The sequence below is a fragment of the Abramis brama genome (genome assembly GCF_963993115.1).
Source record: "Abramis brama genome assembly, chromosome: 22".
Classification (NCBI taxonomy): Eukaryota; Metazoa; Chordata; class Actinopteri; order Cypriniformes; family Leuciscidae; genus Abramis; species Abramis brama.
Genome location: NC_139984.1, coordinates 21,306,032 through 21,325,448, shown reverse-complemented (window position 1 = coordinate 21,325,448; position 19,417 = coordinate 21,306,032). Strand labels below are relative to the sequence as shown.

Below are 19,417 nucleotides of genomic sequence, written 5' to 3'. Positions count from 1 at the left end.
TTTTAAGCAGCACAATATAATAAATATTAATAAATGTTTATTGAGCACCAAATCAGGATCATGTGACACTGAAGACTGGAGTAATAATGCTGAACATTCAGCTTCACCACCACAGGAATAAATTACATTTTAAAATATATTAAAAATATTATTAAAAATAATCTTACCAACCCCAAAATTTAGAACAGCAGTGCAACTTATGATGTAATTATTTTATTAAAATAGAAAATACAAATTATAAAACAGATAGTTCCGGTCCTTGATTATGATTATTTGAGCTGTGTTCAAAGCCTTTGTAAATTACACTCCAAACATAAACCTGTGACCGTATTACATCAGTATTACTGCGCCACTGCGTCTGTGTTGGCAACCATTCCGCTTCTGAAGACATACATTGAATGATGAAAGAATAATATTTTTTTATCAATAGCATTAAATTTTTATGTCTGTGTGTTTATTTCATGAAACCTTACGTGGAATAACTGTTTTATAAAAGCAATAAACCTGCAAGCTGTGATTTATAGTGAATTTTGAACAGCTAATAGGGGTTTTAGGCGCTCTGCGTCATGCCTAACAACGGCCCTTAGCTGTTCAAACCACAGCTTCTTGGTTTAACAGAGCCCAACATAAGAACATAAGAAGTCTGTTTGATCAATGTGTGTTTTCACTTTTAAAGGTTCAACCTGTAGAAAAGAGCCTGGCAACAAATGACCCATCAGTCAAATGACCATCTGGCCTCTCTCACACTCAGCGTGAATACTAACACATTGAACCCCTGTGCAAACTGACAAAAAGCCCCTAATACAACCTTGCACCCTCCTTTCTTGTTTTCTCTTTCCATTATTCATTCTTACAAAGAGACTATGTACAGTAGCCTCTGTTTCAGATGACATGTCCACAGACTTTTGATGGGCGGTGTGAAGTCTGATGTTAAAAGGTTTTATTTGAGACACATACAGTAAGTAAACAAAAAGCATCAATACATAGGCCCTGTTTACACCTGGTAATAAGATGTGTTTTGGTCGATCGGATAGATGAGGTAGACAAGGGAGACACATACCAATTTACACCTGGTGTTTAAATCTGTCTCTTTTGTCCAGTTTCAACCACTTCTGTCCTGATTTCTTCAAAGAGAGGGTCTATGGGCGGGTAAATGTATGTGGGGTTTTTTTTCAGATCTTTCGAACTAAAGGATGAAATAAGCTCATGCAACTTACATATGAACACGACCGGAGAAAACAGAAAAACATACGGAGAGCAGCAGCTTTCGTTTCTGCTCTGATAGCCGTGAGACCAGGCCGAACGCGGTGAGCGCTTGTTAGAAATCAGGAGTAGTGAGAGAACATTGCGCTTGGTACATTTTTCGTCTTCAAACCAAACCTGGATCTCAAGCCAAAGTTTAAATCCCGTCTGGCTAGTGCGCTTCCCATAATGTTTACGCATTAGGTCAGTAGGAGGAGAGTAAGCAGTCTTTTGTGGCTGTTCAAACACATTCGACCACATGAGCGTCTACACTACGAAAGCAATCTGGTCTAATGTGTTTTCTACTACCTCTGGAACTGGTCAAAAGTGGACAAACTCAGAATGTTTTAGACCCCATTTACACCTGTATTTAGCGTCGTCCACTTGTGATCTGATCGACCAAAACGCATCTTAATACCAGGTGTAAACAGGGCTTGAATTATAGCTTGAATTATATTATATTAGCCTGGATGCCAGCTGAACTTAGCCCCGCCCACAACATTTGAGGTCGGGAAGTTCGGTCTGGACTTGATCCGTTGTGGAGCAACTATGCTCGAACCAGAGCTGTTCGGACCAATCAAATTGTCAGGGCGGGCTTTATACGATGATGGACTGATGATCAACATTAACGTAATCACCCACGTCACCAAAGAGCGCTTGGGTTGAAATCATTTACAACAAGGAAGGCTGCCGCTGGAGCATTGAGATGTGTAGATTCCGCCATCGCGTCTGTTATAGAATATATCGACAGCGCATTAATTTTAAAAGAGGAACAGAGAACCACGATCAAGGCATTTGTTGATCGGAAAGATGAATGAAGAACATACGTCACTTACTCCGTTGCTCTGATTGTTTGTAGGTCTATCCAATTGAGTGCAGAGGCATTTTTTTTCCTGGTTCGGTTGAAACACGCCCCATAATCAAAGCTCAATGGAGCAGTATCAGACTTATATTCTGACTAGAATCTGGCTAATATAATATTGTTTTTTTAAAATCAAATTCTTTATGCAACAAACTTAAAGAAAGAACACATGCACACTTTTTAAGTAAAATATTTGATTAAAGTACATTTACATACATTATGGTTTAAGAAAGTATTCTAAATGAATCCAATAGTCTGATTCTGGCAATCTGACTTACCTGTGTATGTCCTAGTGTGGTGGATCCCTGTGGAGAGTCTGACTGGAAGCTGTAGGACAGCGGGTTACCGGGATCGCAGTCACCGAGAGCAGGAAGGCCATCTCTCCACTCCTGCACACACAAACACACATAAAATACTGCTTTAAACAAACAGGTCTTTCAACCTTCATGGTCTTTCACAAACATCAATATTCAGGTCAAAATAGAGCTGACCCATAATTCCTATCTCTGTGTGACTATGATGTGCGGTTGTGTTAGAGGGTCCTAGTAATTAAAGGTCACATCAAACAGTTATTTCGGACAGAGGTGAACCACAGGGCTCCAGTGAGCAGTTGGTCGCACCGTTTGGTGCAATTCACACGGCATTATGAAAAACAGAGACATCTGTACTGTGATGTAAACTGATGTTTTATGTGAGAGGCAGTCTTTTCTTCCATATTGTGATGTATAATCGAGTAAAAAAATGTAAGGCAGGACTTGATTTTGTCTATTGGGAATTTAATTTAATTTGGATTGGATCATTGCGGTTTGCTATTGCTGTGGCCTAATGCGAGTGACAGGTTGTCCTGCCCTCGCACCATTAAACACGTCATCAGAGAAGAGAAGAGATGTTGTCGCAAGACGGAGGGGAAGTTATTTTGATTATAGATTACGAGAGCACACAAATAATTTTTATTTTTTTTAAAGTGCACTGATAAATCATTTATAATAAACACTGGGGGGTGCGATATATATTGTCTACGATAATATCATAATTGTTGTATTGATGTGCTATCTGACATTATCGAGTATGTCCCTCACTTTGCAAAAACCAAACAAAAATATTGCCTAAAGAGTGCATACACTGCAATGATTCGCTCAATAACAGTGACTTGCTTCCACCTACTGGCGGTATTAGTTTAATATTTAAAGTATCTTTAAAATTTTAAAATCATTTCTTAAATCAATGTTTTATTTTTAAAACATCAAAACATTATTTATGCATTTGTAAGCAACTGCAGGTTAAATGAATTTATGTCACCTCTGAACAGTCTGTGTAAATACATCTAAATGTCACTTCAGATGCAGCTTCTGTTTCCTCTGCATTGCAAAGACTGATTTTGATTGATTGGTAACAGCCCTTTAGTGTCATATTATTCTAATTGAATTTTTTTATTAAATGTAATAATTTGACATAATTAATTATGCATAAGCTAAATTTAATTAGGTAAGGAAAAAAGAATTGCCCTTATTAAGGTAAAAATGCAAGTAAAAGGTACAAATCTAAATTTAAACTTATCGGAAATTTAAATCTCTGAACCACTGCACAAAATATGAAGAATAACAAAAACTTTACGAGTCAGCTGTCTACGGCAGTCCCAAACCTGCCAATGTACCAACACTATAACACACTCCGCAAAATATTGTCTGATCATCGTTATCGAAAAAATTACAGAAAATATCAAGATGTAATTTTATGTCAATACGCACACCCCTAATAAACACTGCAACATTACAGAAAAAAGAATGGCCAATTCTGATTTCATGGTGACTTTAAAAACAGAATACGAAGGCTTCTTGATACTGATAATGAAAAATATCGAGTTGTTTGAGTGAAAACATCCACATCACAACATTTTCCTCACCAGCTCTTTGTCTATGACTGGCAGGATGGTGAACTGCTCCTCTGTTGTTTGCGGGCTGCCCAGGTCTTGACTGCTCCTGGTGGGTGGAGGCGGTGGTTTGCCATCCAGTTTGCGGACCTGCCGCTCCCCCTTCGCCGTTCCGGTCGCCCCGGCGCTTAGCTTACGCACCGGATTGGTCAGCCACTTCTTCAGGGTGCTGACAGAGCGACGGGAGCCAGGGGAGTTTGGGGCCGAACTGCCCGAAGCCTGGGGCGGCAGAGAGGCCACAGAGGTGGAAATACTGCCCTCACTGCCAGCGGCTGAGTATGAGTCTGTACAAACAGAGAGAGTGAAGAGAGAGAGGGAACAGGAATTAAGTTGGGAATAACCATCTGAGAGAACGACAGCAAGGGAAAACTAAATAAATCTGCCTTATATATAAACACACTCAATATAAACACACTATAACACTAAATATGGCCCATAGCTTAGACATTGTGAAGATTTTTTCCCATCTCAGACTTCAGGCCTGTGAGTTTCTTCAGCTATGGACACTTTTGACCCTGTGGACTTTCACCAAATACACTACCAGTAAAAACATTTGGGGTCGGTAAGATTTTTTTGAAATGTTTTTGAAAGATGTCTCTTATGCTCATCAAGCCTGCATTTATTTGATGAAAAATCATGTAAAAACAGTAATATTGTGAAATATTATTACAGTTTTACTGTTTTCTGTTGTAATATATTTTAAAATGTAATGTATTCCTGTAATGGCAAAGCTGAATTTTCAGCATCATTACTCCTGTCTTCAGTGTCACATGATTCCTCAGAAATCATTCTAATATGATGATTTGGTGCTCAAGAAATATATATTTTTATATATATCAGAAAAAATCAGACTTTTTCTGTGTTTAAGTGCTATAATTGGGTCCCCTGTCCATCTACCAAACCAGAAAACGTGAAAAGTGACAACCCAGTAACTCTGTTTTAGTAAGCCTTTATCTGCAAGCATGTAAAAAAATAAACCGATCAGATTTCGCTCCCCTTCTGACGTAGGAAGGATAATATTACCACCCCTTAATCTGCACGTTTCTACCCACGGCGCAGCCATTTGGTTTATGTAAGCGACAACAGTGTAAACAGTTCTAACCATAGACTGTAAAAAAAGATGGACGACACCCCTTCACTCTCTTCCATTGGTGAGAACTGAAGCCGCCAGTGTCCCAATATGGCGCTGACATCTTGGGACTTGAGTCTGCGCAGTAGCGATCTCGGGGCCAGACCTGCGCAGTAGTGAGCAGGAAGTAAAGCCACAAATTCAACGCCCCGCCCTCACTCTCGCAGAATGCACTCTCCCTGCACTTTTTTTAAGTGGCCTATGTCTGCTCCGTTCCGCTCCAATTTTGATGTCTGTTGATTGCAGTACGACAAGAGGCTTGTTAAAATAAAGTAAATATAATCTCCTCAGTCCTACGAAGATCCCGAAAAAAAGTCTGTTGGTGCTTCAGTGACTACTTCGCTCAGAGAACCTGTCAATCACAGCTATCAATCATGACGTTACACCACCGTTTTTATAGCATCACGTAACTAACTAAAAACAAACTTATTTTAAAAACAGACACTTGAACTAACATCAGCGTGATAAAAACGACAGCAAATGACAGAAACCACCTTTGGAAAAAAGATATTTGAAGTGTTATTTAATTGTTTAGTTGGTCTCACGTCCCGTTGAATAACACGGGGAGGCGGGGTTTATGACCTATACTACTAGGACCAGTCACCGGGGGGCGATCGAAACGCTTTGGCTTCACTTTTCAGAGCTTGTGCGGCACGCTTGGTTCTAACACAATGGCAAAAGTTCGAGCAAAACATGCAAACTGTTGTTGTTGGCTCCACAGACAAGCCTCAGACAAGACAGGAGAGCAGTGGATTAATTTAATTTTCAATGGAAGTCCCCAGAAACAGATTATTCAATGTAACTCCACAACAACTACATAAATGTATCCACAAACCATTCAGAATAGTCCAGGTGCAGCCTAAAAGTGGCAACCTCTTCCTGAGTCTCTCTGTTAGGCTGCACTCCGCTACTGGTTATTTCTGAGATTTTGGATGACATATTTGTACTGTCATGACAGCGATGGTGCTGTCAGTTTACCTTGTTGTTGCATCTTCAAAAGTGCACAATAAAATGTGACTGAATTTGAAACAGCACATTGTAATTTCTGCATCTATTATCAAAGTATTTATTAGTAATACAGTGGAAATTAGTAGATTTGGTTAGCATGTTGATTTACGGTGTGCGCCCCTAAATTTTCTGGTTGTGCCCCTAAAATTTTCAGTCGGGGGCCACTGTGCTCCTAGTGAAAAAAGTTAGTCTGGAGCCCTGATGAGTGAAATTATTTGCGTTTTGTTATTGTATCCGACTTTATTGTAAAGGATCGTCCCTCTTCTGGTGCAAATAAATGCACCACAGGAAAATTCTGCCTTTTTCATGAACATTTTCACTATATTGTCATTTCTACCACATCAAATAATACTGTTTTTCATATTCTGGTGGAAATGACAGTGGTGCAAACAACAAATTTAAAAAACAGACTTGCCACTTGCCCTTTGTCTTGCTAAGGCTAATTTCATAGTTAGTTTTAAATATCCCAAATACACGCATTTAAATAACATCGACAAACTTTAAGCATAATTTGACAAAAAATCTTGATGAGAAATGAGACACATATATTCTGTTCTCACATGTAGCCTAGGCCAATATACAAGGACATTTTTGTGCATCAACCGGTTTTGATAATGACACACTTGACTTTACTCAAAGATCTTTCTGTTTAAGTGCGAGTGAATCTTTAGGAAGAGCAAAGATACGCTGTCGCTAACAGAGTGATGAATGGCTCTATCGTTCACTGAAAAACAAATTTATGGAGATGCATTTGGAATGTAATATCCTAATTACTAACCCTCTCATTTTGAATAATACATATTCATCAACACTGGTATAAGGGTAAGAACAAAATCATGCGCATGCATATGCATCTGTTGTGAGTCCAGAAATGTAACAGAAATTTTGTGCAAGAACTTTTAAGTACATTGTCATTCCTGAATGCATTTGTGTGTGATCGGTGCAGACAGGCCTCGTGCCACACATCCCAGTTAGTGTTAATCACATGAGGACTACTCAAACTGGTTTAGGGCAGACTTTGAGAAGCTACACTGGTTAGCCACACTGTCGTGTGACCCTGGAGAGCTAAATATAGACCCCGCCCCAAAGTTGAGGCTCAGGCTGAGACTGCGGTGCTGGTGTCAGAGGGACCCTGGGAAAAGAACAGAGGGGGATGTGCACAGGAAGCACACTTTAATCCTCGTCCACAGGAAGGTCAACAACTTTTTTTGTTCTCTCACCGCGTTGTGCCTCACGCCCCCCACTACTCTCTTCCTGACCCAGAACAGTGGCTGTCTGAGGTTATCAGCAGCAGAAAGGACAGACTTCACATGTTTCAGTCTCTCGCCATTCTAATCTAGCCCCTGTTTGACCCCGATTCAGCCGAACACTGCCTGACAGGAGGACATAAACCAAACACACACAGACACACACAGGCTGTGTCAGCACTTGCTATATACCATTGTTACCATAAACTAGTATTTTTCTAAAAGTAATTTTGAAGTTAAGCTTTATTTTCCCTTAATTATGACATACTGAAAAGGCAGCTTTAACTAATCACAAATTAGATGTCTTTTTTCTAGAAATGTAACTTACATTGGGTTTGTTCGGGGTCGGTTTGATTTCAGCAAAAAACACATTGCAAAAAATATAATAAAACAAATCAAAACAAACAACTATCTAAAAATATATATATCTAAATATAAAATAATCTTATTTTGAGACTATTGTACAACCAAATAATTGTGCATTAGTGTGCATTGCAAGTCAAACCGACTTTTTGAGTTCTTTTTGAGTCTCAAACTGTTTCGCTCTCAAAACTCTTGTGAAATTTGCAAGTGCTTCAAAGGGTTTGGTTTGAGAACCTTGTTTTAGAGTGTGTGTCCAATTATTTCACATGGATTAAAAGTTTCAGCGCTGTGGATGGGGTCAACAGGTGATGATGGATGTTGGATGCTTTTTATTGGTCTATTACCAAAAAAGCAAGCAAAGCATTTTCTAACACAAACAAAAACAAATTTGAGAGCAAATAAGGGGGCAAATTATTGGTTTTGCTTGCAAAACTTTTCGGATGTATAAACGCTAAAAAATAACTGGTAGCATTTTATCTTACAGTCCTGTTCCCCACGTACATACTATAGTAATTACAATAACGGGGTAATAACTATAGGTTCTAACCCTGAACCTACCCCTAAACCTACCCATGTAGTTACCTTATATTACCAGTACTTTCTAGTACACTGCAAGTACATGTAAGTACACATACTGTAAAATAAGGTGCAACCAAATAACTCCTTGATAGACTCAACAACAAAAAATAATAATAATTAAAATGGGCATTATTTGTCTGGGGCACCCCAGGAATAAGTAACATATATAATGTAACATTAGCTGATAATGTGGCCTGGGGGTCTCTCAGACTCCAAACAGAACACAAGGGTTAATGTAGAGGTCCAACTAATTTATTAAGCTAATGTTTTGTGTAGTAGCAGAACCGACCTATAATTTTTGCTGATACACAGAGAAACAACCCCTGTCGAGAACTAATCCACAAACTTTCCACTTTCATCAGGAAATAATCAGTGAAATAATGGCGCTGACCTCAACCCAAATGGAATTCAGCAGAACCTAAAGTGGAGGGATTATAACTCTTATTGCTGGCTAAACAGCAGGGCAAAGCTGCTTTCCTGATACTGTGCTGCTGTGTGCTCGGAGGGGGGTAGCTCTCTGTGTGAACAACATGCCAGACTGTTCCTCCTGTCTCCCCACACGGGGCACAAAAGAGAGGAATGGTTTCATTCCACACTCAGTATGGATCCGACAGATTAAGAAAGAGTGGCAGTTATGAAAAAGCAAAACCTAATTCATTACCCTGTTTTGTTTTTTGAGCAGGGAACTGAATGTTATCAGGAACTAAAGGCTGCTGTGAACTGGCAGCCACTGCTTACCGTATCCTCTACAAATCACTGGTGACACCCACATGAAACAATGCATGATCCATCACTATATTCCAAATGCAGATTAAAAATTGTGTAACGTGTCGTAATGCAACAAAGTAGAGCTGAACGATCAAAGATCGAGATCTCGATTCCTAAATGACAACGATTCACCTGTGTCAATTAAACATTTGACAAAATCACACCGGAAGATTCAAATCTGTGTTTGCGCTGCCGTTGAGCCAGCGAGAGCAGTTGTCGTGTTAGGTATGAAGCTTATTATTTGTTGTTATAGACCGTATGTAGCTCCGCCCCTCTTCAGCATTACGCTCATTGTGTTATGTCTACCGGTTTGTATTTCCACAGCATGAAGGTAAGATTTTATGGATTTATGAATGAACCAGTCTACTGACATTTGTTATGACATCCGCTTCAAATATTACAACGCTCATGATAACTTTCATTAATTCTACAATAGTAAATTCACTTCACCAGCTAATTATTCTTCAACAGCAATGCCATAGAAATATACAGAGCTACCGCAAAAACGGAAGCTCAATGACCAAATACACAAGGTCTGTGGAATACTTGATTCTGATTGGTCAATCGCACCATCCAGCAGTGTGTTATTCCCCAATAACCAGTATTGAGACGATTGTTCTGTACACTGTAATGGATTATAAGATAACAAACAGGTACGATTTTAAAAACGTTAGTGTGTGGTGTTGAGTTGGACGCTTCAACCCATGGCCTAAAAAAACCCCCAAAAAACTGCAGCAACAGTGTAAAAGCAGCCCAATTCTAAATGAAAACCACCAACGAACTTGGCAACACTGGCAACAAGTGCAAAACAAAATAAAAAATATATATTTTCCATTGAATCATTCATTCAATTCAGATTTGTTCAAAAACGATCAACCCAGTAATGACACAAGTGAAGTATTCATCTAGTAAGTAACATGTTATTTTGTTTAGTTGTGTGTTCAGAATTGTGAGAGAATCGTTATCTCCATTTGAAGAAAAATTTTTTATTTGATTTATCCAGAATCGTGCAGCTCTACAACAAAGCACAAGTTTTGAAAAAAACTTTAAGGCACACCTGAAAAAAAAAAAAAAGACTGAAATTGCAGGAAGAGATGCTCCATTTTGATTGCTGGTAAACTGAGGGGCTGAATTGATTCAAAAGCTGCAAAGCTATGCTTAAGTGCTGGTGGTGTACAGAGAGAGATCCTCTTAATAAGGCACTGACTGAGTGCTCAACACATTAGAAAGGATTTTCTGAACTCTTAATAGCTAGCTTCAGCGAAAGAGAAACTACATAGATTATATAAAAAGATGTCTTTATGTTATATCGTTTAAACATGTATCTGTATGCTGTAATTAAACAATTTGCGCTGTAAGATTTTTTTCCAGAACATACAGTAAATTTTTCATGGGAAAGAAACATGACAAATGATGTCTTAAATATCACAGTTGTTTCTCCAATAAAGCAATGATATTAAATGGAGAGCAATAGAAGGTCTCAGATTTTTCTCCTGACAAAAATATAGTAATCTCTCTGATTCAGAGATGCCAGGAATTTCACAAACTGTTTTCAGAGTTGGCAAGATGTCAAAGTCTGCAAAATTATTTTTATGAAGATTCCTCATTAATTTATTCCAAAATCTAATTATCCTAGGTATGCTACTAACATTAAAATTCTTTCTGTACAAATACAATGTTAGGCTGCATAGATTAGGTCAGCCGGAACCGGGATCACTTCCCATAAATCCTGATGTACACGTTGCATCATAAGAAGATGGCGTCTACGCTAATATTAGTCTCTCTGTTTATCCCGAGGTTTACCGCAGTCCGCCGGATCCAGGCCGTATCCAGATCTGATGAAGGACCTGCGCCTGGACGCGACGACAACGCACTCCTGAAGTGTCAACTAGTCTCTCCCCTGTGAAGGCCTCCTTCCCTTTACCTCTGTACAGATAAAACGTTGTCGGGATATTACCAGTTAAAAATTAATAAAAATTAGATAAAAATTCTGCATTATAAATTTTAAGGCCAGACAAGTAGTTTGTTGAGGGTTGGTTTGTAAAGAAGGACTACACGCCTGCGCACATATATATTTAAACGCGCATACCTATAGACTAAACACGTATACGCATGTGCACGCCATCAGCGTTCTCATAGGTTCGCGTTTTTAAAGTTTGTGCAGAGAGAACTTAAGGGTTTTCTGTTAGAACGGTGTCGTGTTAGCGGCCCCTAAGTTAATAACTAATGATGATCATTGTGACGGAAGTGAATCAATCAAAACTAACTTTAGCTGGACAATAACTTTATTCTAGAGCTGCTGTAAAGCCAAAACAATCGCTGTTACTTTAATTTCCTATTATCACTGTAAAGCTGCTTTGAAACAATATTGTTAAAAGCGCTATATAAATGAAGGTGACTTGACTTGACAATTGTCCCAGTTATTTTTTATTAAAAAAATGAACATCTGAGACAATTTGATACTTAAAAAATTAATTTGAAACTTTGAAAAATTAAATAAAACTAAAACTATTAAAACAATTTTTGGTAATTTAAATAAACTGAAATAAAATAAAAAATATATATTAGATGAAAAACTTAACTAACTGGGAACTAGCCTGAATGAAATATATAAATTTAAGTTGAAGTACTAAACAGCAACTTTCGTTTCTGCTCTGATAGCTCCAAGACCAGGCCGAACGCAGTCAGTCAAGTCACCTTTATTTATATACCATTTTTTACAATAGAGATTGTTTCAAAGCTGCTTTACAGTGATAACAGGAAAATAATTCAACAAAGTTTGTTTCGGTTGTACAGCAGATCTAGAAGAAAATACTGTCATAGTCCAGCTTAAGTAAGTTGAGTGATGGTTCATTTCTGTTGTAAAAAACGTATTAATTTAGTTAATTTATCTATACAGCTGCTCTGGGGAAAACAGTGATGTCATCGTCCAGCTCAGTTCAGTTCTCATATAATGGTGTCAATGCAGGCAGATCAATGATATTGTTGAATATTAAGTGTCCCCAACCAAGCAAGCCAAAAGCCAAAGACAACAGTGGCAAGCAACCAGAACTCCATCAGGTGACAGAATGGAGAAAAAAACTTGGGAGAAACCAGGCTTGTGAGTAAGTGTGAGAACATTGTGTTTGGTACGTTTTTCATTTTCAAACCAAACTTGGGTCTCCAGCCAACAAAGTTTAAATCCCATCTGGTTGGCACGCTTCCCATAATGTTTACGCATTAGGTCAGTAGTAGGAGAGTAGGCGGCCTTCTGTGGCTGTTCAAACACATTTACCACATGAGTGTCTACACTGCGAAAGCAATCCGGTCGAATGCGTTTGACTACCCCTGGAAGTGGTCAAAAGTGGACAAGCTCAAAACATTTTAGACCCAATTTACACCTGTATTTAGCAGCACATTTATAATAAATGGCCATCGATATTACAATCTTGATTGTTGCGAAATCTACAGAATAGAAGCCAAAGCCCAAGCCGTAACTATAAACTGCTTAAATAATCAGGATTCAATCCAATTTACTGAATATAGACACTGTGAATTCTGTAGCCTGTTAATATGGGCAGAGAAACAGGCCTAATGGGTTTTTCGGATTTCCCAGACCTCAGGGCAACTGAATGGCCTTTTAGTACACAAAAAGATCTTGCTGTTTTGTGCATACGGCAGAGAGCCACTGGCCCCTGAAACTCCAGTCTCCATCGTTGGAAACCTCTCCAGCAAAATGAGTGCCTACACAACACATTAGCTGTGCGAGACGGAAACGAGAGAGCGCAGTGAAAACAACCCTACACGAAACAACCTAGACTGAATGGTTATCTAAGGTTGGCTCAGTTGGACGGAAGAAAACACAGAATTCCCCGCAGCCCCCCGCTGGCAGGCACGACCATCATTTCTGGAGAGCATGTGTTTCAGCTCAGAGCGGCCGGTGGGCTGTTTCATCGGCACTCAGCAACAAAGTCAACATGAAAGCGCAAGTGGGGGGTGAGTGTAAGGGGATCTGAGATGGAGAGATGAATGGACAGAGGAGAGCAGGGGCTCAAAATAGGAGGGAAGGGAAAAGGTCTTGAACAAACACAAGCTTAAGGCACAGTGGATACAGGAAGAGACTGAGAAAGAAAAACTAACATGTTATATCGCTTGAAAACAGGCTGTAAACAAGACAGCAAAAATAATTCTATATAACTTCATAGGAAGCAAAAAACTGAAATGCCTGTGCGTGCGTTGAAGCAGGGATCTGTATATTGTGGAAAGGACTTGCTGTTTGCAAGTCTGATTGATTGAGTCTGATTTCATGCAACGTCTGTCTGACTCCAGACCGGCGACACTCGGTCCAACAAACCAAAGTTGAACACCATGTAGAACTCAACAGAGAATGACTTTTAAATTTAATTTCTAAATGAGAGAGAAAACAGGCTGCAGTAATTTAAATTGGAACTGAACACATTAGAATTGAATTTCAAAAAATTCATATGTAGTTTACATAGTTGATGTAGTTCGTAAATCAAATGACATTAATCAATATATGCTATGAAATATACAATGAAATATATACAATATTATACAATACTAATAAATTACACACATTTCAACATTTTCAACATTTTATTGGGTAGAAAGTAAACTGTTCTCTTTGTGCTATATCAAGACAACCCAGGATTTTACCAATGGAAAGATCCAGGAAATTAACATAATACCCATCCAGCACTGCAAAGGCCTTCTAGGTTTGTTTCTGACTGGGTTAAGTGTGTCTCCTTCCATCACTCTGACATTGGTTGACAGGGAGAGGAGGGGATGTAATACTGAAATGAAAAAATATTCTCCTGTCAGTCTGAAGAGTGTGTGTGAACTCATTCCTGTAATGGTGTGTCTGAGAGCCAGGAGATTACAAAGAGGTATTTTGATAATGCTGCCACTGCACCGTTCAACAAAACTGATAATTAAAAGCTGAATTAAGCAAAATATTAAGCCTGAGCTACCCTTGTCCCCAGTGATCAGCTAATGCTATGCTGTTCTTCCAAGTCTGTCATCTCTCTCTCTCTCTCCACAATCCTTTTCCTTCTTCTAAATCTCTTTTCCTTCTTCTTCTCTCTCATTTTCTTTTGAGCCCTGTCTTTATAATAAGTCTGGTGCAACAGAAGGGATTGTTCCCTTTTCTGAGCTTCACAATCTCTGTGCTCTGGGATAATGCTGATTCTAAATCGCTTCCTAAAACTTTTCAGACTCTATAATCTGAGGAGGAGGCATAAAATTTACTCCTTAATGATGATCAAAGCAAAAAGTTTGAGACCAATGTGGAGAATCAGGGATTCCCATTTTAACTTCAAAATAAAGTTTTTAGTTTCATTAAAGCAAAAGAGAAACATAACAAATATATTTTGAAATATATCAAGTCTGAACAATTTTAACCATTCAAACCTTCATATTCCAAATTATATTTCATCGAATTGAAATCTGTATTAATTTAATAATATCAATATTGGACTCTATATGGGCATATAATATAATATAATATAATATAATATAATATAATATAATATAATATAATATAATATAATATAATATAATATAAAATAATATAATATAATATAATATAATATAATATAATATAATATAATATTCAATTGCTATTCAAAACCAGCCCAATCATGGCCAAAACTAACCCAATCGTGTTTCAGGGGGTAAAAATTGTGTTCCAGGGGGTAAAAATTTAGGTCTTTGGTCACTTCAACTCACAGACTAAAAAAACAACCCACAGCAACAGTGTAAAAGTAGTCCAATTCCATGAGAAAACCGCATACTTGGCAACACTGAATAAGATTCCCTTTCGAGGGAACTCGAAATGCGTTGATGACGACACTTTGGGGAACGCCCTTAGCGTAACGCATCTAAAGTATGAATGAAACTAATCCAATCCTGATTGGTGCCGCGTCATGACGTAACATGTGACAGCATAGGCTACATGGAAGGGACGCCGGCACACAACAGAGTAGGGCCCAGATCACAGTGAACGCATTTTTCAGGTTCGAAAATGTGAGGCACACTGCACTGCCTTTTTTGGCCCAGATCACACAGAACGAGCAGTGCGCTGCGTTTTTTTTTTATCTTGCTATGCAACCACTGAAACAGCTGTCCTGTCAGTCAAGTAAACGTCATATTAGCCTTTTATTAACTTTATTTACTTTCTGTTAACATTGTGGTAGTTATGGTTCGTAAAGTCGTTAAGCTACTGGTAACCCGCGACAGCCACCAAAAGTTTATCCTCCATCATTGCAGTCTCCGGACATTTAAAGCAACTGTAGCTTTCGTCACTACAATGGAAGGCCCGCCTCTCCATCCTTTCGATTGGAGAGTGGGAAAAAACACGATGACGTCGGGTGCTTTTTCTGCTCGAAGTTGCTTTTTTTTCAACTGCAAAAGCGCAGCAGCCAGTTAAAATGCGAGGCGCCCGGGGCGCATAAACAGTGTGCAGAACACTCACTGCCATAAGAAAACAATTCAAAAAAGGCGCCTCTCACTGCAAAAAAACTTTGCTTTTTGCTCTTCAGCAAGTGCTCTGTGTCAAACTGTCTGTCCTATTTGGTGTCGTTTGTCCCGTAAGAACTTCAAATTAAGGTCTGCATTGCAATATAGAATCTAGTGGCTGGGATTTCGTGTTTGCCGAGGCAGCGCGTAGATTACGGATCTACTCTGCAATAAAGATTCTGTGGCTGGGATCTCGCATTGCCGAGGTAGTGCATAGATTAAAGGTCTGCATTGCAATACAGAATCTAGTGGCTTGGATCTCGCATTTGCCGAGGCAGCATGTAGATTACGGGTCTACTCTGCAATAAAGATTCTGTGGCTGGGATCTCGCGTTGCCGAGGCAGCGTGTAGATTACAGGTCTACTCTGCAATAAATATTCTGTGTGGGTGCGAAGTATGCACAGTCAGCTCCTGAGGGTGCTGGCTGTGTTCATTGAGAAATATCTCAACGCGCACAGCCGTGCGTTTTCGGGTGTTTCAGCTTCGCGCCCGTTGACTTTCTTCTCAAGAGATGAAAGCCAAATATATTGTGAACGACTCGTTTCGGAGATGTTTGCCGAGGCAGTGTGTAGATTATGAGACCGTATAAATAAATATTAAAACAGTATTGACTGGTGATTATGCCTACATATAATTCTAAGAAATTAAAATGATGGAATATTATATGACTTTAAGAAGTTTTCGACTATTCCCTGCCAGTCCTCCGCTTCAGGGTGTTGAGAACGAAGCCGAAAGAGCATCCCCTCTGGGGAGCCCTCAGGAAATCGATTTCTGTATCCCGCCGTCCATCGTTTCAACCAAACCCTGCCGGAGAGCCACTTCAGGGGATCGAGAACGAATCTCGAATAATACCCGAAATTTGTCTTTTCATTGTCCTTTCGTATCAGTCCCTTAGTAGAATATTTCAAAGCATGGCAAGACCTGCCAAATATTTCTCCTTGGGTCCTGCGCACAATAGAGAAGGGTTACAGACTGCAGTTCGATTCCGCCCACCGAAATTCAGCGGGGTGGTGTGGACTGCAGTTGACCCAGTGCAGGGTCGGGTATTGGAACAGGAAGTAAACTCCCGGTAAAGGAGGCCATAGAGTGTGTTCCTCCGCTGGACAGGGAGTCCGGGTTCTACAGCTGCTACTTCATAGTTCCCAAGAAGGATGGGGGATTGCACCAATTTTAGATCTAAGGCACTTGAATAGGTCTCTGAGGAGATTCAGGTTCAAGATGCTCACTATTCCCATCATCGTGAGTCAGATCAAATCTGAGGATTGGTTTGTCACGATAGATCTAAGGGACGCATACTTCCACATATCCATCCTTCTATCTCACAGAAAGTTCCTGAGGTTCGCTTTCGGGGGCGAAGCATTCCAATATTGGGCTTTCACCAAGGGGGAATCCATTCAGCATGATGCCTTCGTTCCCTATCTATGTGAAAAAAAAAGCTTGGTTTCTGTCCCAAGGCCCCATGCTGGGAACGTCATGTCATGGGAGCGCCGAAAAGCCGTTTCGAAAGATGCCTCCCTCACGGGCTGGGGCGCGGTCATGGATGGCAGGGCTCTGAGGAACTTCCTCCTAGACCTCAGGGGTCACCACGCATGTGTCGGGGGTCTTCTAACTTGATTCATCAGGAGGTTCTGAGATTGCGCCTTCTATCCAGATTGGCACATCAGATCCTCCTGTGGTCCCAGGGGAAACTGTTATCTCTCAGAGCGATGCACGTCCCAGGGGACCAGAATCAGAGAGCAGACATCCTGTCGAGGCAGGGGCTGAGGCCCAGGGAATGGAGACTTCACACTGAGGTGGTGAAGTCGATATAAGAGAGGTTCAGCCCAGTGAAAGTGGATTTGTTCGCGTCTCGAGGGACGTCCCACTGTCCACTGTGGTTTTCTCTCAGGTTGGATGCCATGGTACAGACATGGGCGAGGCTACGCCTGTACGCTTTTCCCCCGATCGCTCTGCTCCCAGGAGTTCTGGAGAGGGTCCGTCGAGACGGGATCAGCCTACTTCTAGTAGCCTGTACTGGCTGGCCCGAGTATGGTTTTCAGACATCATAGCACTCCTGGCAGGTCATCCAAACAGACCATCAGTAACTGAATAATTCAGGCTCTCTATGGCCTATCAGGTGCGCAGCTTGCCTTCACCTTTGGTCATTCAACTAGAGGCATGTGTCCTCTAGAGCCCTCCTTTCAGGGGCCCTGATCCAATAAGTGTGCGATGAAGTAGGATGGGCCACCCCTCATACTTTTATCAGATTCTATAGCCTGGACATTCCTTCTACGCCCTTCTACGGCACTCTAGTGCTCTCGTCCTGTGTGCCTGTGCACAGTTTCACACTGGGACAGGCAGGGCTTGTTGTGGCATAGTGGGTACTCGTTCCCCAAAGTGTTGTCATCTGCGCAGTTCGAGTTCCCTCGAAAGGGAACGTCTTGGGTTACGACTGTAACCCCTGTTCCCTGAGAAGGGAACGAGACACTGCGTCCCTTCGCCACGCCTTCCCCTGCCTGGGAGCGACTTGCTTCATTGCAGAAGCTAACTCTGTTGTGTGCCGGAGTCCCTTTGTAGCTTCCGTGTATGCTGTCACATGTTACGTCATGACGCAGCACCAATCAGGATTGGATTAGTTTCATTCATACAGATGCGTTACGCAAAGGGCGTTCCCCAAAGTGTCGTCATCGACACAGTGTCTCGGGTTACAGTCATAACCCGAGACGTTTTTCTTGAAAGTATAAACCTTCCTAAATTAGTTAAGTTTGTGATTATATCAAGTGATAATGTGAGTGGTACTATGAATGATATTTACTGCTGAAATAGACAAAGATACTGATAATGTCATTTTGTTCAATATATTTGCCTTATGTAACACATATACAGCTCAAGAAATGAAAGAAACTCATTAGCCATAAAAGTCACTGCTTGAAATCATGTAGAAATTTTTGTGATAATGTGTGCATATGAAGACCAATATGTTTTGGAGTGCATCTTTCCAGGAATTTGGGCACCATTTCCACTTATTGATTGTGCGTGGTAGAGTGCTGAGGCAGCAGCGCTGCAGGAGGGAGTGTGTTGGCTCTAATGGGCGGCAATTTTCAGAGAGGCTCAGACCTCTGGAGACCTGCAGATCTTTAGTCAGCTTTTGTTTGGCACAGCCATGGTCACTGCGTTTGGACTGGGGTTGAGTCACTGCATCTGCACCTGATGCTTTCTTCATATAGGATGGGAAAAGACATAGATCCAAATACATAAATATTTTGTAAATATTTTGTCCCAGGTGGATATGGACTGTAATATAAACACAGACTATAATTTGTAGATAACTAGATGTCATCTAAAAGTTTGGAGGCTAGAGCAGAAAAGGCTTTGGAAAATATGTTATGTACTTTAGTATGGACATTATTTGGGGAAAAAAACTATGTTAGCTAAATAAATGTGTCATGAACAATTTGGTTTTCCATCAACTTCCTCTTTGCAGCCATCTAATATAGCTATAATACAATTTCTGGAGATTGCACCTAACACAGGCTTTCTCATTTCCTCCCACACAGAAGAAGCAAGTTTGCTCTTGGATGGATGATGTGTCCTCCCCCAACCTTCAGTAAAAACACCTACAACAGCAGTTCTCAACCAGGGCACCAGGACCCACTAGGGGGCATCAGCAAACTTGCAAGGGGACCTTAAGATGACTTAAAGGGATAGTTCACCCAAAAATTTTAATTCTGTCATTGTTTACTCACCCTCATGTTGTTCCAAACCTGTTTGAATTTCTCTCTTCAGCTGAACAC

The 19,417-nt window shown here is 40.3% G+C and overlaps 1 protein-coding gene across 3 annotated transcripts in view; it reads right to left on the bottom strand.

The window, feature by feature from the left end:
• arhgef25a (Rho guanine nucleotide exchange factor (GEF) 25a) overlaps positions 1-19,417 on the bottom strand; it is a 76,135-nt gene that overhangs the window by 18,993 nt on the left and 37,725 nt on the right. For all 3 annotated transcript variants that reach the window (XM_084099507.1, XM_084099509.1, XM_084099508.1), the window contains 2 exons: positions 4,008-4,318; positions 2,383-2,493 (listed from right to left, as the gene is read on the bottom strand). In XM_084099507.1, the coding sequence (XP_083955633.1) occupies positions 2,383-2,493; positions 4,008-4,318 (422 nt within the window). The remainder of the gene's footprint in view (positions 1-2,382; positions 2,494-4,007; positions 4,319-19,417) is intronic.